This window comes from Eurytemora carolleeae, unplaced genomic scaffold, assembly GCF_000591075.1.
Source record: "Eurytemora carolleeae unplaced genomic scaffold, Eaff_2.0 scaffold1161, whole genome shotgun sequence".
NCBI classification, from domain to species: domain Eukaryota; kingdom Metazoa; phylum Arthropoda; class Copepoda; order Calanoida; family Temoridae; genus Eurytemora; species Eurytemora carolleeae.
Window position 1 is genome coordinate 12,550 of NW_019397337.1, and position 23,220 is coordinate 35,769.

General features: G+C 33.9%; 1 protein-coding gene across 11 annotated transcripts in view; it reads right to left on the reverse strand.

Moving 5' to 3' along the window:
• The window catches only part of LOC111713598 (sodium-independent sulfate anion transporter), a 35,138-nt gene that overhangs the window by 420 nt on the left and 11,498 nt on the right, over positions 1-23,220 (reverse strand). For 5 of the 11 annotated variants that reach the window (XM_023488487.1, XM_023488481.1, XM_023488480.1 and 2 more), the window contains 21 exons: positions 20,076-20,176; positions 18,920-18,973; positions 17,648-17,791; positions 16,984-17,071; positions 16,155-16,262; positions 15,054-15,126; positions 13,765-13,819; positions 13,288-13,377; positions 11,876-11,916; positions 11,177-11,261; positions 10,533-10,632; positions 8,357-8,464; positions 6,740-6,842; positions 6,238-6,355; positions 4,844-4,925; positions 4,151-4,239; positions 3,719-3,775; positions 3,206-3,313; positions 2,693-2,796; positions 1,832-1,909; positions 104-1,350 (listed from right to left, as the gene is read on the reverse strand). In XM_023488487.1, the coding sequence (XP_023344255.1) occupies positions 771-1,350; positions 1,832-1,909; positions 2,693-2,796; positions 3,206-3,313; positions 3,719-3,775; positions 4,151-4,239; positions 4,844-4,925; positions 6,238-6,355; positions 6,740-6,842; positions 8,357-8,464; positions 10,533-10,632; positions 11,177-11,261; positions 11,876-11,916; positions 13,288-13,377; positions 13,765-13,819; positions 15,054-15,126; positions 16,155-16,262; positions 16,984-17,071; positions 17,648-17,791; positions 18,920-18,973; positions 20,076-20,162 (2,352 nt within the window). In that variant the 5' untranslated portion in view covers positions 20,163-20,176 and the 3' untranslated portion in view covers positions 104-770. The other 6 variants (XM_023488483.1, XM_023488482.1, XM_023488488.1 and 3 more) reach the window with 5 other exon arrangements.

Below are 23,220 nucleotides of genomic sequence, written 5' to 3' on the forward strand. Positions count from 1 at the left end.
CCAAAAAAATTTAAAATATTGAAAAAACCATACAGGAGAGTTGCACAAAATAAGGTACAATTTTGCACCAGAAGCTGCAAATCACACCCTTTTTTTGACTCACCCTGTTATTTTATGAACAATAACACTGTTTCTGACCATAAGTTAAAATTCTAGTAACATATTACTTGATAATTTTAAAGAAAAACAAAACAAACAAAAAAAGACCCGAGATTCACAAAATTTTCTTATTCTAAGAGATATATTTAAGCTTACTCTATCAAAACTCATAAAACCCATTACATAATGTGAGAGAGACAGAGTTGTAAATGTGATTTCACTCGAAAGCTATTTGAAAGAAATAAGTTTCTTTGGGAAAATAAATGTCACTTTCCCTTAATCCCCCCCCCCGCCCCCCTCCCAGAAAAAAAACCATCAACAAATTTAGAAAGCCATCTTTTTTTAGGAAAAGGTAGACTGCTGAGAGGTTTTTAAAGGAAGTACACAATTTTCAGTTGTCTGGCTGTCCTTTTTCAGTAACGAATTTCTAGCCTCTTTTCTGCTTTTTGAGCAATTTTAATTTTCAATAAGTATTCATTTATATGATATGCATTTAATATAAAATTATAAAATTTTCAAGAATGTGACCTTGTCTATAATTGTATGACCTTAATGCAAACTAAAAAATCCATGTTACAAATTGCAGATTACATTTGAAATCATTGCTGACATCCTAAAAGAAAACAAAATATTGCGGAACAATCTGCATTTTTCGCCAGCGGGCAACATTTTCAATCTTGATGTCTATCTTCAATATTCGAGTTTATATCTTCTTTCTTCTGGGTAGAATTAAAAGAAGTTTGCTTAGAGGTATTAGCAAGATGAGCAGAAGCTCCAGAAGCACCTACTGGGTCAGTTGCTTCAATGGTGATGATATCTTTGGTATCCTTGGTAACTTTGGTATCCTTGGTTTCTTTTGTATCCTTGGTATCTTTGGTATCCTTGATAACTTTGGTATCCTTGGTAACTTTGGTATCCTTGGTATCAATGGTATCCTTGGTATCCTTGGTTTCTTTGACCTCAAGTAAGGTTTCATTTTGATTATTTGCAACATTAAATAAGTGCGGAATATCATTAACCAAAACCAGGGCTTCATTCAGGTTATTGCAAGTACTTTGTAAAAGAATAGGAGAGTGGATTAGAATTTGCGGATTTCCGTTGATAAATTGCGGATTTCCATTGATAAAATGCGGATTTCCATTAAGCAGCTGCGGAGTAGTGTTCAATAAACATGTGTTACTGTCGTCTTCAAACGCTGTCGTATTTCCTTTGAGGACTAATTGAGTTAGGCTAAGGTCTCCATATATCGGTCTGAAAATAAAATACGTTAAATTAACTAAATATACAAAAACATATGTTTCACAATATTGGCCAATTTAATAATAAACCGGATTTCAAGGAATATTTAAGAAAAGTTTTATTTAACCAGAAGGATCTCCTTATAAATGAAAACCTTTCACACAATCTTAAAACATAAAAGTCATAAGAATTCACCTTAAAGGCTAAATCAATAAATGACAATAATTAACAATTAAGACTTTATATGAGAGTGAACACTTTACTACAGGACTACCCACAAAGAATGATACTGTAAAGACGACCCAGAACTAAAAAGATTTGACTATTTGAAGCTTAATTTTTGGTTCAGAGCCTTCAAATGAGTATTTTGATGGTTTACTAAATGGTTATGCACAGAAATAGGCCAGTTTTGGCCTACAGGGGGAACCCTAAATGCAAAAAAAAATAAAATCGTCTCAAAAATCTCATTCTTTGTGGGTAACCCTGTATTAACCTGAATCTGTCTTTAGCTAGCACAGTAATAGTGTGGGCGACATGAGGGACGGGGTTCAACCAGTACACATCTGTACGCCTGCAGTACATATACTCAAATAAATAAACAAACAAATTCAAACTAATGGAATAAGAGATTTTAATATAATCTTTAAAATCAGAATCCATCATTTATCAAATAAAGATTTTTTAATTAAATAACTGTAAAATGTAGAAGTGGCACACCCCATTCACAAAGATACCAAATCTGTTGATGAATGAGAAATCAATGTTCTTCTACCTGAATAATAGTTATTTTCATTTTGTGGATTCTCTACAGTGGTCGGCGATAATATCAATACAATTAAGACCACTTTTTTATTTAAGTTTAAATTGTTAACAAGTTTTTTGAAGTTAAAAAGTTATGAAAGAGAGGCTTGTTTAATTAACAGCTTCTCTTGACTTCTATGTTTATGATCCATGCTGTTACAAAGCATGATATAAATACAAATTTAAATCGAAAGTAGTCTTTATTGTAATGATATAATTGCCTTCCACCGAATACAAGTGTAACTTGTGGATTTATGCTGCAGAAACAATGAAGGAAAATGTCAGAATAAAGCACTTTAGACTAGAAAACCCCAACTATATCTTCCTCATTGATACTCTGATACAAGTTAAATAAGTACCGTTGTTATTCGGAAAGACCACTACATAAATGGAGGATTACTTACAATTACTTCTTCTACATTGGAGTAAAATTAAGAAAAAAATATATATTTTTCTTCATTTCTTTGTTTAGATGTTCATGAAAACATATAATTTATTATAATTTAATAAACAGCTAATTTTTTCGATTGCTTAAACATTTGAGAAATGGTTCCTAGAGCTAAAATCCTCGAGAATAGATTTGAATACATCAGCTGTTGTATAATCAATCTGGTTGAGTTTAGTGCAATCAATTACTACTGGTACAGCAGAGCTTGCCTAAAAACAATCATATATTCAAAATTATTTAAACATACATTGGTTCATAGCTAGTAAACTCCGGTACTCCTTCCTCCCCCTTCCCCCCAAGAACTATTTTGAGAATTTTCTGTTCATAAATTCAGTTTTTTTTTATAAATAACTAAAAGTAATTCATACCAAATCATCTTATGAATTTTTTTGGAACAATGTTTTATCAAAAGGTTTTAGAAAGGTCTAAAAACAATGTTTAATTGATGAGGTTCCAAATATAGGAAACAGAATGGAACATTAAACTTTACCTTATAGAACAAACTTAATTGATCAGGTTCCAAACACAGGTCACAGCAGGGAACATTATACCTTATGGAACGATGCTTAATTGATCAGGTTCCAAACATAGGTCACAGCAGGGAACATAATACTTTACCTTATGGAACGATGCTTTATTGATCAGGTTCCAAACATAGGTAACAGCAGGGAACATTATACTTTGCTCGGGAGCAATATATAAATACTCAAGCTCGGAACCAGGAACCTAGGGATGGGCATAATTAGATTTTAGCAGAAAGGAATTGTTCACGGAAATTGATGGCATTTCATATTGAGGAAAAGAGCGGTTGAGTTTTTTTAGAAGAATATATTTAATTTTACGTAAATGCAAAAAATCATAAAACAAATCTAGGTAAAATTTAAAAGAAAAGTAAAAAATTGTTTATGATAAATTATAGATGAATTTTAAGTCTTTATCTTTATTGATTTTTCAATTGCAAATGGACTATTTGAAAGTAACAATACTTTCTGAATTTTAATTAAGCGAGGTGGGAATATAAAAATAATAGAAAACAATCGTAAACTAATAAATAAAATTTTTTTTTTCCAGTTTTGCTTAAAACATAAAAAATTATTTCCTGAAGGAATTCTAGAAAAAAAACTTTTTTACCTTTCTTAGCTGAACAAGGATTCGAGGACGAGCAGTATGGTAGAGAAGGAGGATCAACTAAACATTCAGAAAATATAGATTTAGAAAATTCAAAATAAGTTTTATTTTTATTGCCAATCTTGTCACATTTCTTCATTGAAATAACTTTTAATTAACTTTAAAAAGTTAACATTTTTATTGTTTGTTAAAACTTTTTTTGTTGCAAGATTCAATTTTTAAAGTCTGTTGATTGAACGATAAATACTATCTCAGGGGTGTATATTTTCAAGAATGATTTTCAGTGCTCTGAAAAAGGAAAAAAATTGGACACCGTATGGAAAGTTTTATTTACCTTTTATAAAAGAAAAGTTATCAATTTTCCCCAAATCAGAAAATAAAACACCAAATTAGGGCCAAAAATGATTTTGAAGAAAACATCTACCCCTGCACAACCTGAATAACAACTCCAGCAAGTATACCCATCTCTATATCATAGAGCACACAAACGAAGAAACAAGTCAGGGCAGGCATCAAATCTATCTCTAAAAAACAATTACCTATAATTAAAGATATCACTCAAAAATACGCATATTAATTGAATTTTTTTTTTTTTACCAATAATAAAATTCTTTCATTTAAAAAACAAACAAAAATTATTTTTCTCTTTTTTTGTTGCAATTTTCTTCAAAATAAATATTTTTAAAATAAACTAAATCAATATTACTCGTGTCATTAAAATTGTCTTCAAGGAAGAAAAAAACGACATTTATTCTTGAAATTTTAGGAACAATTTTTCAGTTCATATTGTGAGTATTTTTTTGTTTGCGAGAAAAGTTTAACCAGGTTTGGCTAGTTGAACTATTTCTCCTGTCCTGGTTCAAGTTGATTTTGTTTAATTTCACGTAGATAGTTCAACTTTCTCCAGGTTAAAGTTCGAACTCTTGTTTTACAATTAACGAATATTTAACATTTTGACGTATATATGTGTTGGCAATGACATGAAAAAAATGAAACAAAAAAATGAAGCTTCAAAAGGCAATTCTTTAAATCTGAAGGGAAATTTAGTTTTTAATTGTAAAATAAAAAATCTAATATTTTTCACCCTGCAAATTGTTTAAAAACTTTGGTTTAAAAAAGGCAACTTACTTTTACTTTTCCACATTGGTATAAGAACATGGTACTCAAGATTAAAGATGAGAGCAGATATAATGACAGCTGCCAGGGTTGCCTAGATTGGTATAAGAACATGGTACTCAAGATTAAAGATGAGAGCAGATATAATGAAAGCAGCCAGGGTTGCCTAGGTTTTCAAACAAATGTTAAGAACAAATAAAATTAGTTATTAATTTAAATTGTAAATTCCAATATTTAGAGACAATCCTTATTTTTGTGTAAATTCTTGTGAAGCATTTAAATATATTTGTATTACTTTACAAGATGATCTTGACAAGGTGCAAGAGATTTATGACAGATTCCAAGAAAGTAATATCTCTTCATCAAATCAAATCATATTGTACAGGGATTGCTTGAGTTTTAGTTCTTTCTCTTTTTCTATTTGCTGTATGGAGTCAAGTTTGGGTTAGGTAGAGATTCTCTTTCATCATGACGGATATCAAATAAGTAATAAATCTTCATAAATTTTGGTAATCAACAGAATCCAAGGATTTTCAAGATTTCGGGGGGTGAGGGGGGGGGGGGCTTTGGGAAAATAGCTTTAGCTACAAGGTGTCCCACATCATATTAGACCGATAACGGGTCTAAATTACGATTTTCGTGACTAATTAGAAAACTTCATTAGAATGAATCACTTTGAAAAATAACATAAGGCTTATATAAGAATTTTCTTGCGGAAAATGATAAGTTTTTCGAGTATTAAGGGTTTATTTTGGTGTTAAAGATTGGAAATAATATAATATGATATGGGACGCTCTGTATCTAAGCTCCTCTGCTGAAGTAGTTTAATATATATTTATTGTTCTTACATTTAGTTAATATCTGCTAAAATTATTACTGAAGAAAAATATATGATTTAATTTGAAAATTGGATAAAGACAACTTTCGATACTCTCTTTACTGGGTATAAGTAAGGAGTAAATACATGGAGCAAACTGTAAAGACGACCTTAATCTCTATTTTTTTTAACATGGTGATTCAAAGGTTGGATTAAATCTACTGCCTTTAATGCAAGGCGGATACAAAATAATCCAGATTTAGGAACCAAAAGACACGCCGCAACCGAAAATTGTTTTAATATAGATATTTTTTTTCTGTTTTTCACAAGGTTTTCATTCCCTTAAGTGTCATTGAGAAGCTAGATCTGAAATCTCAGGGCTGTGCAAAAGTCCTGCCACCCCCTCCCTCCCCCCACCTGTATCCGCCCCTGCTTTATTGGCTTATTTAATGATTTGCCGAGGAACGAAACAACTTTATAGTTAAAGGGAACAAAGAATATAAGGAAACAGACAATATAAATGCCCTACAGTCGTATCTTTAGTCCCATCCTTGGAGGGTAACCCTGTATAAGTATATTTATTATTTACCTTAGGAATGAAAGCACAGTATGGGATAAGAACAGCAAGACAAAGAACTATGATTAATCCAGTAAACACTCCGCCTAGAGGAGTTCTAACTCCACTGTTAGAGTTCACGGCACTACGACTAAATTTAAGAAAATAATATAAAATATGTTTATCAATCAAAAAATTATCCTGGATCCGCACTGGAAAAAAATGTATCCGGATTGCAGGTCATGAATATTTCTTTAGGATTTACTAAATATTTTTAACAAAGCAAAAGTGTCAAATTATTTTTCTACCTTTTTTTCGCTTTTTTATGCTAAAATATTTTTTTATAATATCTCTTATTTCAAAAATTCGGATTTTTTTTTGCAGTTTTTGGTTGATTTTTTTTTAGCTTGGATCCGGATCCGTGGATCTGTATATTTATGAGGATCCGACCCAGGAAGGTAAAATCTTGCAGATCCAACGGATTCGGATTCTAAGCACAGTTTGGCAGATAATCCTGTTGTTCAACAGTATTTACCTGAAGGATCCTGTGGTTGGCATAGATCTAACGAATGAACCCAACATATTGCTGCAGCCCAGTGCAATCAGCTCCTGGCTTGCTTCAACAGGTTTACCTCCAGCTTAATAAACAATACTTAGATTTAACTAGCAAATCAATATTGTCCTAAGATTTGAAAAAAGGGGTGTTACACAACCTCGAATGCCTTTTTCTTAGCGATTTTTTTTTAGATAAAATTTTTTATTTTTTAAAAATTACGTTTGAAGTTTTTAGTAAATTGATAAATACATAGATACATAGATACATAGATACATAGATAGATAATAGATGGATATTTGCACGAAGCCCCGTAATTGCCCAAGTTGCAGGATAAACCTACTATCTAACATATTCAGCTAGATCATAAAACGTGTTCGATCTTTTCCTCACAAGTCACAATCCTTTTTTATTCTTGTAGAGTTTTTATTTTATCTCTTTTCTTCCATATTTTATTGTTCATGTTATTTTCCGCAATTTTATGAGACCGATATGATGATGTATCTTGTTTGGTTTAAGATCCAACATGTTACATTTCCTGGTATCTATCATATATGACATATACTATGTATCTTGTTTGGTTTAAGATCCAACATGTTGGATTTCCTGGTATCTATCATATATGACATACACTATGTATCTTGTTTGGTTTAAGATCCAGCATGTTGGATTTCCTGGTATCCATCATATATGACATATACTATGTATCTTGTTTGGTGACAATGATAAACGCATAGTTACTCAGACTGTTTATCTTACATGGTCTGAGTCATACTTCTAGAGTAGAGATCGTTAGATAGATAGAAGACTAGATAGATAAAGATAGATAGAGATAGTTAGATAGATAGAAGACTAGATAGATAAAGATAGACTGAGATAGTTGATAGATGAAAGGTTAGATAGATAAAGATAGACAGCGATAGTTAGATAGATAGAAGACTAGATAGATAAAGATAGACAGCGACAGTTAGATAGATAAATGGTTAGATAGATAACGATAGACTGAGATAGCTAGATAGATAAAAGACTAGTTAGATAAAGATAGACTGAGATAGTTAGATAGATAGAAGGTTAGATAGATAGATAAAGATAGACAGCGATAGTTAGATAGATAGAAGACTAGTTAGATAAAGATAGACTGAGATAGTTAGATAGATAAAAGACTAGTTAGATAAAGATAGACTGAGATAGTAGGATAGATAGAAGGTTAGGTAGATAGATAAAGATAGACAGCGCGATAGTTAGATAGATAGAATACTAGGTAGATAAAGTTAGACTGAGATAGTTAGATAGATAAAAGACTAGTTAGATAAAGATAGACTGAGATAGTTAGATAGATAGAAGGTTAGGTAAAACTGATTCTGATAAAAGCTCCAGCATAACTTGTTCATTTTAAAACATGCCTCGAAGTCTCGAAGTCCAATATTTCTTTTTTTTTCAAATTTTTTTCTCCTCTTTTTTCACGTGCAACGCCGGGCCCTTCAGCTAGTATCAATTATAACAGACTTATGAATTGTTGAGTGCTATCCGTTATATCCTTAATTAGATTGAATTATTATAAATTGTCCAAAAGCTATTAAAGAATTAATTTAAGCTTACCAAACGCCTTTACAATTGCAATATGTTGGAGAATCGCAATGAGAGGCACAAGAATGATAGCAGAACCCATTTCTGTCGCCATTTCTCCAAAACTTACTGTTTCATTGTCTTAAAACAAAAACAATATAAATGTTAAATCTAAATCGTTACCAATCGTGAGCAAACTTTAAAATTGTTAATGTTTTGATGGAAGGATGCAACTTTTTGAGGTAATTGTCGAAAAGGATAGACCTACTTGAACTATGGAGTAGGATATAAGGATGGAAGGATAGACCTACTTAAACTAACTGTTGAAAATGGAGTAGGATATAAGGATGGAAGGATAGATCTACTTGAAATAATTTTTGAAAATGTAGGTGGATATAAGAATGGATGGATAGACCTACTTGAACTAACTGTTGAAAATGTAGGTGGATATATGAATGGAAGGATAGATCTACTTGAACTAACTGTTGAAAATGTAGGTGGATATAAGAATGGAAGGATAGACCTGCATGAACTAATTGTTGAAAATGGAGTAGGATATAAGAATGGAAGGATAGACCTACTTGAACTAATTGTTGAAAATGGAGTAGGATATAAGGATGGAAGGATAGACCTACTTGAACTAATTGATAAAAATGGAGTAGGATATAAGGATGGAAGGATAGACCTACTTGAACTATATGTTGAAAATGGAGTAGGATATAAGGATGAAAGAATAGACCTACTTGAACTAACTGTTGAAAATGGAGTAGGATATAAGGATGGAAGGACAAACCTACTTGACCTAATTGTTGAAAATAGAGTAGGATATAAGAATGGAAGGATAAACCTACTTGAACTAAGTGTTGAAAATGTAGTAGGATATAATGATAGAAGGATAGACCTACTTGAACTAACTGTTGAAAATGGAGTAGGATATAAGGATAGAAGGATAGATCTACTTGAACTAAGTGTTGAAAATGTAGTAGGATATAATGATGGAAGGATAGACCTACTTGAACTAAGTGTTGAAAATGGAGTAGGATATAAGGATGGAAGGATAGACCTACTTGAACTAAGTGTTGAAAATGGAGTAGGATATAATGATGGAGGGATTGAACTAAGTGTTGAAAATGGAGTAGGATATAAGGATGGAAGGATAGACCTACTTGAACTAAGTGTTGAAAATGGAGTAGGATATAATGATGGAAGGATAGACCTACTTGAACTAAGTGTTGAAAATGTAGTAGGATATAATGATAGAAGGATAGACCTACTTGAACTAAGTGTTGAAAATGTAGTAGGATATAATGATGGAAGGATAGATCTACTTGAACTAACTGTTGAAAATGTAGTAGGATATAAGGATAGAAGGATAGATCTACTTGAACTAACTGTTGAAAATGTAGGTGGATATAAGAATGGAAGGATAGACCTACTTGAACTAATTGTTGAAAATATAGGTGGATATAAGAATGGAAGGATAGATCTACTTGAACTAACTGTTGAAAATGTAGGTGGATATAAGAATGGGATAGACCTACTTGAACTAATTGTTGAAAATATAGGTGGATATAAGAATGGAAGGATAGATCTACTTGAACTAACTGTTGAAAATGTAGGTGGATATAAGAATGGATGGATAGACCTACTTGAACTAACTGTTGAAAATGTAGGTGGATATAAGAATGGAAGGATAGACCTACTTGAACTAACTGTTGAAAATGTAGGTGGATATAAGGATGGAAGGATAGACCTACTTGAACTAACTGTTGAAAATGGAGTAGGATATAAGAATGGAAGGATAGACCTACTTGAACTAAGTGCTGAAAATGGAGTACGATATAAGGATGGAAGGTTATACCTACTTGAACTAAGTGTTGAAAATGGAGTAGGATATAAGGATGGAAGGAAAGACCTACTTGAACAAATTGTTGAAAATGGAGTACGATGAAAGGATGGAAGGGTAGACCTACTTGAACTAATTGCTAAAAATGGAGTAGGATATACGGATGGAAGGATAGACCTACTTGAACTAATTGATAAAAATGGAGTAGGATATAATGAAAATGGAGTAGGATATAAGGATGGAAGGATAGACCTACTTGAACTAAGTGTTGAAAATGGAGTAGGATATAATGATGGAGGGATAGACCTACTTGAACTAATGTTGAAAATGGAGTAGGATATTATGATGGAGGGATAGACCTACTTGAACTAAGTGTTGAAAATGGAGGAGGATGAAAGGGTGGAAGACCCTCTTGTATACTTCCAGTTAATCTCCAAACACAAGAACCATTTACGGGAAGTCCCTAAAAATAAGATTGAAGAAGAAACACTCCAAAAACCTTTGATTTAAAAGCAACATGTATGGCAACCCATGCTGTTGACTAAACATTAGCAATTCAAAATTTGTTTCCAGGAAACTAAACAGTCACAGATTAAGATACATCTAATTGTTGTTAATATAAAATAAACAATAAAGCAGGAAACATTTTGCCACAAAATCTGAAAAACGAAAACTTTAATAAATTTTTTTCAATTAATGGGCTTCAGATATAATTTTCAGTAACCATTCCTCAAAGGTTAGGTAACCTTTGTGAATCAGACATTCCACTTTAAATAGATCGTTTACAGTCTCTTTAATGTTCCTAACCTGGTTTTTATCCTTCATGATATCAATACAGTCCCTTTAATGTTCCTAACCTGTTTTTTATCCTTCATGATGTCAATACAGTCCCTGTAATGTTCCTAACCTGGTTTTTATCCTTCATGATGTCAATACAGTCCCTGTAATGTTCCTAACCTGGTTTTTATTCTTCATGATGTCAATACAGTCCCTTTAATGTTCCTAACCTGGTTTTTATCCTTCATGATGTCAATACAGTCCTGATCAATGTATCCAGCCATAACAGCACAAGATATCACAACTAATGAATTCCTGAACAATCAAGAAGTTAAAGAAGAGATTAGGAATGTTTTGAGATTAAACCATATAACAAAAGTTACGCCCTGGGACTGAATTTGATTAATATGAACCGCCCAGCGATGGTTCAAGATTTGAATCAGCGATTTTGATTTGAACTTACTACTGCTGGTTCAAATTTGAACCAGCAGTTGTAAGTTCAAATTCATTAAATTCGGTCTCATGAACAATTATTAACAAATTTGAGCTAGGTCGCTGAACTACCTACTGCCTGGTTCAAATCTTGAATCACCGATTCATATCCTGAACCACCGATTCAAACTAGAACTTTCATGATGATTTGAATCAGTGAATCAGGATTTAATCCAGCGGTAAGTACTTCAACGACCTCTTCAATTCATTAAGTTTATAAAAGATGTTTAACATTACTGTGCCGAAACATCATTATGTTTGATCATGTTTGTTTATATTCCTCCCAGTAATTGCAGGACATTGTTATAAACAAAGAACTATTTTTTTATAAAAATATTCTTAGTCCATTCTAACTTACATGCAAAAATAAAATTAAAATTTAATTTTTAATATAAAACAATAAAATTTGAATACTGTTTACATTCTAAAAGTTGTACCTTGATGTACTGCAGAACCAGATACATTTACTCATTACATTCTATACATTCAAACATTCATTTATTCATCATACTTAAAATTCATTATAAATTTGAATTAAAGGAAAAATTTACAAAATGTTTTTGATTTCTATTACAATCAGCCAATTAAAAAAAATAGTCTGCCATTTTTGAATTTTGCAAATCAAGAAATCAAGAAATAAAAATCAAGAGATTTCAATTTCCTACAAGAGGTTCAATATTTGATATTTCCTTCAGTTTAAAAGATACAAAAATTTCGACCATATTCTGGAAAACCAATGCGACCAATGCGACCTACACATATTGGAAATTTAAGACGATTTATAACGAGCCTTATTTCTCGGGAGACCTTGTATAAGTGAAATCAAAATTTCAAAAATCAGTTGAACAAAATCTAGGATGTTTCGAGTTTTGAATTAAAATGAAAAACATCTAATATCAAGTTATCATTGAACTTGTTTTTATGACGATATTGTTGATGGATCCTGAGTCCTGACACGGGTCTCAAGGGCTGTTGTTGGGTTTCTAATATCTGAAGGGTCTGTAAGGAGTAATTTCATGAGACCCTCTATGCAAAAATATTTATAATTTTGAGAACTAGTTATTTTTATTTGTAGATTTGGACATTTCTACTGCAGGAAAACGCATAAGAATCATCAGAATTAAATACTTTTAAACCTGGAATAAAAACAATCTCTTCCACATTATCAGGTGCGGATACAGGATTTAAGTGAGGGGGGGGGGTGCTAGATTTATTTTGAACCAGGAAGATTTTTTTTACTTTTCTGTTTTGCACTAGGTTTTCTTTCACTTAAGTGCTATTGAGAAGCTATTCTGAAATCTCAGGGGGGTGCTAGATTTATTTCGGAACAAAAAATCCAGATTTAGGAACCAAAAGACACACCGAAGGCGATATATTTTTTACTTTTCTGTTTTGCAAACGTCAACTCTGCTCTGAAAAAAGGCTCATTATCTCTTGGGGATTTGATCAGCCTTATACGCAGGAGTTCCTTTTCCTACATTATTCTGCTTCAGTTGCAGGGGCGGATGCAGGATTAAAGTGAGGGGGGTGCTAGATTTATTTCGGAACAAAAAATCCAGATTTAGGAACCAAAAGACACACCGAAGGCGATATATTTTTTACTTTTCTGTTTTGCACTAGGTTTTCTTTCACTTAAGTGCTATTGAGAAGCTATTCTGAAATCTCAGGGGGGTGCAAAAGTCCTGCAGTCCCCCCCGTAATCGCCCTTGCACATTATTAATCAGATAAAGGGTTGTGAATTGGGTATTACCACGATTGCATGGAGGGCCACTTAAAAATTGCGTTAACAGTCTCTTTAAGGAAACTTTAACAGTAAGTGCAGGTCTCTTTGTAATGATTGAAGGAATCCCTGAATACTAGATGGAAGGTTGTTGAACCAAGTTTGAATACCAGGACTAGGAAGCTGAGAGGATTTAAACCAAGCAACACGGTTCAAGGCCTGAACAGAAATCTATAATAAAGCTCTCCGCTCATATATATATATATGTTAGTTATAGCTGGACAAACGGCTGGACCAAATTGGATGAACTTTTTTGAGGGAACCCTTGAGTAACTCGGGGGTAATAGGCTAAAAAAAATTTTTAATTCGAAAATATTTTTCAAGTTTTTAAAAAATTCCACGGGGCAAAGCCGGCCACTTTATAGCTAGTAACATATATTTCTTCAGGGGTTAAAGTACATCACTGGTGTTTTATCTTCAATTAAAATAATAATAAAGTTAAAGTATTAGAAAGATTTTTTGCTACGAGAAGACTCTGAAAAACATTTATTTAACAGTTTCTTAAATTCGCAAATTTAAAAATCCTAATTTTTAAATTATGCTTACTCTGAGAGAGAGGAGAAGTACAAGACTACCTATACCCAGTATTGCATCAGTGTACCTATTGGGTACAATTACGTCACGAATTTTATAAAAAATGTAAAAAACAATTTTTTAAACACTGCAATTTTTTTTTGGTTTATTGGGTCGAAGTGGAAAAACTGTAAAGGATTGGTAAACTTACTTTAGAAAAAAATTTAGGGGATTTTTAAATGAATCTTGCAATACAAATTAAAATGATTGCCATTACTTATCGTACCTATAATTATCCAAAATGACTTGCGGATTAGCGGAGCAGAAACAAAAAAGGAAATTTAAAATTTATAACTTGTCCAATTAGAAACACAATTGTATTTGCCTTTTTGTTGTATGGATAAGGACCTAGGGTTATTTGTCAATCAGGCATTTACACACACTTGTAATTATATAAACACACACACTTGTAATTATGCGAACACACACACTTGTAATTATATGAACACCCACACTTGTAACTATGCGAACACACACACTTGTAATTATGCGAACACACACACTTGTAATTGTGCGAACACACACACTTGTAATCATGCGAACACACACACTTGTAATTATGCGAACAAACACACTTGTAATTATGCGAACACACACACTTGTAATTATGCGAACACACACACTTGTAATTATGCGAACACTCACACTTGTAATTATGCGAACACTCACACTTGTAATTATGCGAACACACACACTTGTAATTATATGAACACACACACTTGTAATTATATGAACACACACACTTGTAATTATATGAACACACACACTTGTAATTATATGAACACCCACACTTGTAACTATGCGAACATTATATGAACAATCTCGTTCAATTTTTACACTTTTCATTTTTTCATTCCACTTAAACCCCCCCCCCCATTTGCTTACTTTTTTAATAAATTTCTAGAAAGTTATTTGTTACATTATCTTTATTTTTAATTTGTAATAACTTTGGTCATTTTCTGTAGGACAGAAGAGGATATAAAATATATCGAAATTAATTTCCAAACCCGAGTTTTTCTACCTGTGAGCGTAAAACCTTTTTTTGCCAGTTTGGACAATTTACAATCTCGTTCAAAAAAAAAGTTCCTGAAGTAATTTGATAATTGTAGTTTTTTTCACTGTAGTTACATTTTTAAGTACAATAAACCAAAAACGACTGAGGATGTTATAAAAGTTTAATTCTAATCATTAAAAATGACTTTTTTACAAACTGTCCTGTAAATAATGGCAGAAGCCTACTGTCAATTAACGTAAAAACCTTCCTTATTGTTTTTATATAAGTAAATATATCAATCCATTCGTCCACTATTCCAAGATTTATCTGGGACTTCTCACCTAAAACATATATAATTCACAATATCTATAAACAAATGTATATACTTGTATTTATTCATTTTTGGAAATTAAGAGTTCAGCAATACCAAACTACAATCGAAACACTTTGAATCTTAATCTGAGCTCGGATTAAGAAGACTTAGTTGTATTGTATCTATTGTATTGTATTGTATCTATTGTATGTATTGTATTGTATTGTATCTATTGTATGTATTGTATTGAATCTATTGTATGTATTGTATTGTATTGAATCTATTGTATGTATTCAATTTCCATTCCTTCTCTGACGTCTAAATCTGAAAGTCAATTTAATAGAGAAACCACAACTAAAAGTTATCACTGTTTAGATAGAAAAAGAATCATATCTTTGCTCAGAAGGTTTAGAGTTTACCTGAGGAAACATAAGGAAACTGAGAAAACATGATCTTATTCTATTATATTCATGTTAAAATCTTTGTTGGTATGATATTCACAAATGTTAGAAATTCTCTCAAAAAAACATTCAAATATTTTGAGGGATCCATGGTATGAACCGGTCAGTGGTTGGGATTTTAAATTGCAACTTTAATAAAATTAAAAATTGTAAAAATCTGAAAAGCTAACTAAAGATAAAGGCTTCACCAGGTTCACTAAATGTCTCACATACATACAAGTCATTGTAAATTCAAATTATGCTGTTGCCTAATTTTTTTTGAATGATAAATGAATCATGCATTATGCAAAATGAATAACAAACATTTTAAACTTAAAATTGATATTTCCAATTTGCAGATGTTTACGGTTAATGAGACATGAAATTGACTCGACTAATGATCAACAAATGCTAGGGGATGGGGATTTAAATATAAAAATATTTCAGAGAAATGAGGGTCTATCTTTCAATGTATTGAAACATTGACAAATACACATTACGATTGAAATTGGTTTCCACCCCCGGAATTTTTCTTGGTATCTATTTTGTGTGTGATCCCCCCCCCCCCTAATCAGAAAGAATAAATTTTAGAAACCCCTAGCTGCACGGTATTTACCGATAGTAAGGCCTAGAAGAGCTTTGGTTTGGCCTGTGATGACCTTCACACTCGCTGCACTCGTAAATCCAGAGATGACCGGGGCAGAGATGAAATCAACCAAGAAACCTAAATAATCAAATCTATTGTCAAGAAAAAAGGCAAAATTTGGAAATGATTAACAACAAAGATGGCGGTATTCAAGGCGCGCGCGTGGGGTCAAATCATAGTTTTGGTAACTTCGAGCTGTTCTAGACAATATTTAATCAGATCATATAGACCCTTAAAAATCATAGATATTAGAGAGAGTTTCCAAGCCTGATTTTATGCTAATACTGTAGAGTCATGGTCATGATAATTAAAAGTATAATAGGTGTAATTTACCTGGTCAACAGTTCAGATAAATTCAAAATAAATAATCATCTAATATTTCTACAAAAAACTAAAAAGTACATTATACTTTATTATGCTAGCGATAATCTAACAATTCAAAGTGGTTTACTAGAATATAACAAATTGATTCTTACACCACCTAGCGGGGAGAAAACACAACTTTAAGGAAATACCCTGTATTGGCGCATTTTACAAAAAGTAAAACCGGTTTTGTTACTTTGTAAACTCAGAAAAATCAAATTCCTGAAACATATAAAATTTTAAATTAATCCTGAAATAATTTAATCAAGAAATGCCCTATACACAAAAGATTTTCAGATTTTTCCTTGAATGGGATTGTAGACGTAATTTTAAATAACCTTTCATTTACAAGGGTCACATGAACATGCTTATTAAGTCCTTAATATGATCCGGAATATACCCCGCGGCCTGCCCCTTCTAATAAATGTTTGCTTACCTAACTGTAGAATACCGAAACTAAGAGTGATGATCCCTGAGAAGAAGGAGAGCAGTACAGCATAATCAGGTCCAAGCTTCGCATTGGCCTTAACATAAACAAATAGTTTCAGCAGGGGAGTGAAAAGAGGCTTTGGGGTTGAGCCCCTTCCTGAAACTAGCGGCTATGGTGGCTAAGGGAGGTTACATGCTTCTCCGCCCCCTCTTGAAAAAGTTTAAATTTTTTAAAAAATAATGTTTACTCTTAATTTGCATTCTTTACCTGAGTCATTAGCGCCATTATTGAAGTAGGTCCGATGGTGATCGTTTTACCTGAGTCATTAGCGCCATTATTGAAGTAGGTCCGATGGTGATCACTTTACCTGAGTCATTAATTAGCGCCATTTTTAAAGTAGGTCCGATGGTGATCGTTCTACCCAAGTCATTAGCGCCATTATTGAAGTAGGTTCGATGGTAATCAATTTACCTGAGTCATTAGCGTCATTTTTCAAGTAGGCCGATGGTGATCACTTTACCTGAGTCATTAGCGCCATTATTGAAGTAGGTCCGATGGTGATCGTTTTACCTGAGTCATTAGCGCCATTATTGAAGTAGGTCCGATGGTGATCACTTTACCCGAGTCATTAGCGCCATTATTGAAGTAGGTTCGATGGTGATCACTTTACCTGAGTCATTAGCGCCATTATTGAAGTAGGTCCGATAGTGATCACTTTGGATGTTCCAAAAATACAATAAACAAAACATCCCATGAATGCTGAGTATAATCCATACTGTGCATCCAGTCCTGCCACTGCAGCATAGGCTATACCCTGAAAATAATAACTTAAACTTTCAGAGATGACTGAGATATTAATGTTAACCCTTTAAAATCTAGTGGGTCTATGTAAAGCCTGGGATGGGGGCCGGGGGACGTCCCGCGCCCCCCCCCCCCACCACCATAGAAGAAAGCTTTAGATTAAAGGTAAAGGGTTGCAATGCATGTGTATTGTGCATAGCCCAAATTTTCAAGGCCAGCTCATTGAGAAAAAAAATTTGACCTCTAACTTCAAAAGTTTGGGCGCTAGGAAGATTTTTAGAAAATGCCAAAATATGGCTTTTCAAAAATGTAGCTTTAAGATCATGTAGATTTATGGTCTATTTTATATTTTTTTTTAACACGGACCGGACTTTTTGACTGCCCTGTACCCGTACCTATGCATTAAAAAACTTCCTTAAAATTACTATTCCTTTTAAGTAAAAAATTTTAAGGTGCTATAGTTTCAAAAATGAGAGTGCTAGTGCTAGATGGGACGATAAACGACTAGAGAGCGGGATGGGACGATAAACGACTAGAGAGTGGGATGGGACGATAAACAACTAGAGAGCGGGATGGGACGATAAACGACTAGAGAGCGGGATGGGACGATAAACGACTAGAGAGCGGGATGGGACGATAAACGGCTAGAGAGCGGGATGGGACGTTAAACGGCTAGAGAGCGGGATGGGACGATAACTAGAGAGCGGGATGGGACGATAAACGACTAGAGAGCGGGATGGGACGATAAACGACTAGAGAGCGGGATGGGACGTTAATCGCTGTTTGGGGCTAATTGTCTGATCCTATGAGGCATTATTTTCAAATGCTTGTAGTCAGAGCTTAGGATTAATTTCACTTATCATTACCTGTCCCCCTCTCTTTGAAAATCTGTTTTTATTCGCTTATTTGCAAAAAATAAACAAGTTTTTGGTGAAAATGAATAAATGTTTGGATAGAAAGTATGAAAATGAATAAATAAAAACTTGCATCTTCATAACTAATTTTCATTTGGGGGTTGAAAGCAAAACCTGTTTTTACAGCTTTTGGTTAAAATTTTGCCCTTTGGATCTAGATCCGTGGATCCGCATACTAATACGGATTAGAATCCTGAACACTGCTTGTGGAATAAACTGGTAGTTACCTGTGGTATTACTGTTAGTCCCACTGTGACCCCTGCTATAGCATCAGATATGCACTGAAAATTGAACAATCAAAAATACTTTTAACCCTATAAAGGCTGAAGGCCTGGGGTCTGAATCTATGTTAAGCTGGGGGGGGGGGACGACACACACCTCCCCCTAGAAAAAGCCCTTATTTTATGCATAGGATTGAAATGCATGTTAATGGCCCAATTTTTCAAGGTCAGCTCATTGAAAAAAAAATAGACCGATAACTTTAAAAATTTGGGTGCTAGGGAAGGGTTAACAAAAAATACCAAAATATGGAGAAAAAAATGTAAATAATATATTTTGTTAAAAACAAGTATCAAGTGTGAAACATGTTTCAAGGGTTTTTCAAAAATATAGTTTCAGGCCTTCAGTCTCAAAAAAGTTCTGGGCTATTTTAGTTTTTTTCTCTAGACCAAACGTTTTACCGCCTTGTACCCTTTCCTATGCATTAGAAAAAAGGTTTTTTTACAAAAAAAGACCCTCTAAATTTCTATTAATTAATAAGGTGTCAAATCTTCACAGTGCCCTAGGACAAAATACTAGAGAGGGGGGGGGGGCGTTTCTGTTCAGTTAATAGTCATCAAATAGGCATCATCAAAGCATCGAGAGCAGAAACATCCGGAGGCCAACTATTTCGGCGTTTTAAGTGCATTGTATACAAAACGAATAAAAAATATTATGAACTTTTAACTATATACGAATGCGTCAAAAAATAATCGAAGACAATAGGTTGTAATATCTGATCGAATGATTTGCTTGAAATTAATTTTTAATTAGAATCCGAAATATATGTACTACAACTTTCTGAATTTGTATGGACGCTACGTTCTTCAGTATAAGACGTATTTAACAATTTTCTCCTTTTAGACGCTACAGATAGAAGTAAGATTAGTAACGATCAAAAGCGATTATTTTTCACCGTAAGACTATACCCCCTTTCATTTTTCATTCAACGCTCTTACATAGTCTAAATGATTAACTTGTTTATTTGTCCTAGACTTCCGCAAGTCTAAAAAATGTCACTCTAATAAGCAAGTCCAAGATTTCAATGGATTAGACGTTTTTTTAGTATAATTGGTAAGTATTTGAGAAAAAAAGAAATTGCATGAAATGGTTTCATTTACTTACATCGCCGAGTGTGTATGTTTTCAACCAGGTCAGAATAGGAATACGTTTCTTTACGGATTTGAGAAACCGAGGAAAAATATGTTCCATTTCGCCAGAATCAACTGAAAATAGAATAAGGTTTTTAAAAATCAAAATATTCTACAGGATGACCCAAATTAATTATTGGAGTTAAGAGTATAACTTCAAAATCGTTTTTGATTTCTAGTAGCTGAAAAATGACAACGAGTGTTTCAAAATAAATAATAACGTCTTCTGAGCTTTTGAAAATGTGTAAAAAAGTGAGATTTATCAAACATTTGAAAAGTTTCGTTGTTATATTAAAAATTAGAATCCGGACGGATTTCTTCAAATCTCCGTCCAACTTGAAGGTGCATCAACACAAATTTCCGGGTCTGTCCTAGAAAAGATGTTTGGAACCCCCCCCCCCCCCCCGATCCCTTCCTTCCTCCTATCAATTTTGTACATCACCGTTTAAATTTATCAGCAATATTATTATATTTCTTTTTTTTATTTTCGGGTCAGGTTATGTTAAGACACTTTCTGGGCCAAGCACTGTGGCTAGGAAAGGCTAGGGGGCCGAGCGCTGCGGCTACGACAGGCTATGGAGCCACATGACCAATTATATCGACATACGTGTTACATATGAGATCCATGTACATAAATTGCTAGGAGGGGGGGGGGTCCGAAAATCGTTATCCAGGAAATTACTCAAATTTTAAGCAACATTTATATTATTTATTTTTCATTATTTTGGGGTTTAGACAATTTAAGACAATTTCTGGGCCGAGCGCCGCGGCTTGGACCGCCTAGGCGGCTGGGCGCTCCGGCCCGAGGGGAGGGGGTCCAAAAATGTCGTATTTAAGAAAAATTACCGAACTTTATATTTATTGCGACCTTACACTTTTTCACTTTTCAGAGTAAAAACAAAACACTGAAATACAGACAATAAAATACGGTTTAATCAACAGGTGAGTTTAGAAGATTCAAATTCAACACTTAGTTTTAAAGCCTAAAGGTTAGAATCGATATTCCATTTTAATTTTCTAAATTCTTATTAATGGTTTAAATTGTACGACGTACGTACATGTGTTCAGAATGTTTTCAATGAACTGCAGAGTACAAAACAATGTTTTCAATTCAAATCATCTTAGCACTTTTGCGCAATACACAACGCGTGTGCTGTCTTTGAAATACTTATGCATTTAGAATTATAGGGCTGGACGTGACTAGTGATGGGTTATTAGTAATTTATACACAATTTTTGGAAACCCCGGCCCCCGGGACCCCCCTCCTATCAATTTCATGTATACCATGGTTATTATTGGTCATAGCCGCAGCGCCAGCCCCACCCCCCCAGTAAACTGTCCTAGCCGCGGCGCTCGGTCCTCTAGCCTGTCCTAGCTGCAGCGCTCGGCCCCTAGCCCGTCCTAGGCACAGCTTTCGGAATTTTTCAGCAAATTTATTATTATTTATTTTTTTGTTATTTAGGGTTAGGTTAGGTTAAGGAAAGGCCGAGCGCTGCGGCTAGGATGGGCTAGGGGGCCGAGCGCTGCGGCCACGGGTTAGGTTAAGTTAAGGCACTTCCTGTCAGACCCATGTACAAAATTGATAGGAGGGGGGGGGGTCCAAAAATCGTATACTAGGAAATTACCCCCTTATAGCAATCAGTGCGACGTCGAACGACAAGTTCTGTTAGGTCGAGATAGGTCGGGTTAGGTTAAGTATTACGTCAGATTACCAAACTGGTCTGAACATGACCAGACCCTCTTGGTCAGGTTTTATCATGGGTTAGATCGGGTTACCTTTAACTGTTCTCATATACTGGTCTTAACCTGACCAATCCACTGAGGTCGGATTTGGTTGAGATTGGTTGAGAATTACATCAGGATAACAAACTAATCGGAACATGACCAGTCATTGCCCCTAGGTCGGGTTGTGTAAGTTTAAGTCGGGTTTGGTTGGGTTACCTAACTGGTTTCATATTGGTCTTAAACTGACCAGTCCTTTAAGGTTGGATTTGAACAAGATTGGTCAGAGTAGTCAGAATACCTTACTGGTTAGAACAGACCAGTCCCCCAAGGTCCGGTTGGGTCAGGTTAGGTTGGGTTAGGTCAGGTTACCTAACTTATTTCATACTGGTCTTAACCTGACCGGTCCAATCAGGTCGGATTTGGTCTGGATTGGTCAGGTCATGTTGGAATACCGTACTGGTCAGAACATGACCAATACCCTTAGGTTTGGTTAGGTTGTGTGAGGTTGGGTTAGGTCGGGTTATCTATAAACTGGTCTCATACTGGTCTTAATCTGACCTGGCCACTAAGGTTGGAATTGGTCAGAATTGGTCAGGTTAGGTTGGATTACCTGACTGGTCATAAAATTACAAGACTCCTTATAGGTCAGTTTAGGCCAGGTTAGGTCAGATTAGGTATATGATATATAACATGATATATTGACAGCTATTCTGTTATTTGTCTAAAAATGGGAGTAAATGTTGGACGAGGGGGGGAGTATAGAAGTCCTTAATCAGTAATCACCGCCACCCAAACGTTTTTTGTGGCATGCACACTCCTCAATTTTTAATTTCCACCACCTTAATTTGTAATCACTGTAAAATCTTGCTTTCTGAAATTTTAATTTAATGCATTTTTAACACAATTTTCGACATCTATCGGGGTTTCATTTTTAATTTGTTTTCAGATTGGTTTGGTAAACAAAAACTGAGAAAAAAAGGTATAGTTTATTTTAGCTAAATTTTAGATACAATTCTCTTATCTAATGACTGCATTTCATAATTGGAAGTAAGGTACTAAAAGGTCGGGCTGCCTGTTTACTAAAAATTTCCTCACCCTGCCCAAAGTAATATCTATCTCCATTTAAAAGATATTTTCAAAAAAGCTTTACAGTGTTTAGATTTTTGTATTCCGCTACTTGAGTTCAACATCTACAACAAAACTTATTACATCCATAGAAAGAACAAAGAATTTAGAAAAATCAGTCTCATCGCGCCCACTAGTGAAAATGAAGTATTAAGTTCACTAATTGTTTCTAGTGCTTTATTGCTAATTGAGGAGCGTGCGTGCACATGTGGCATGTTTATAGATTTGTTTTCGAGACTGAGGAGCAATAATTAGAAAGCTTTAAGAAT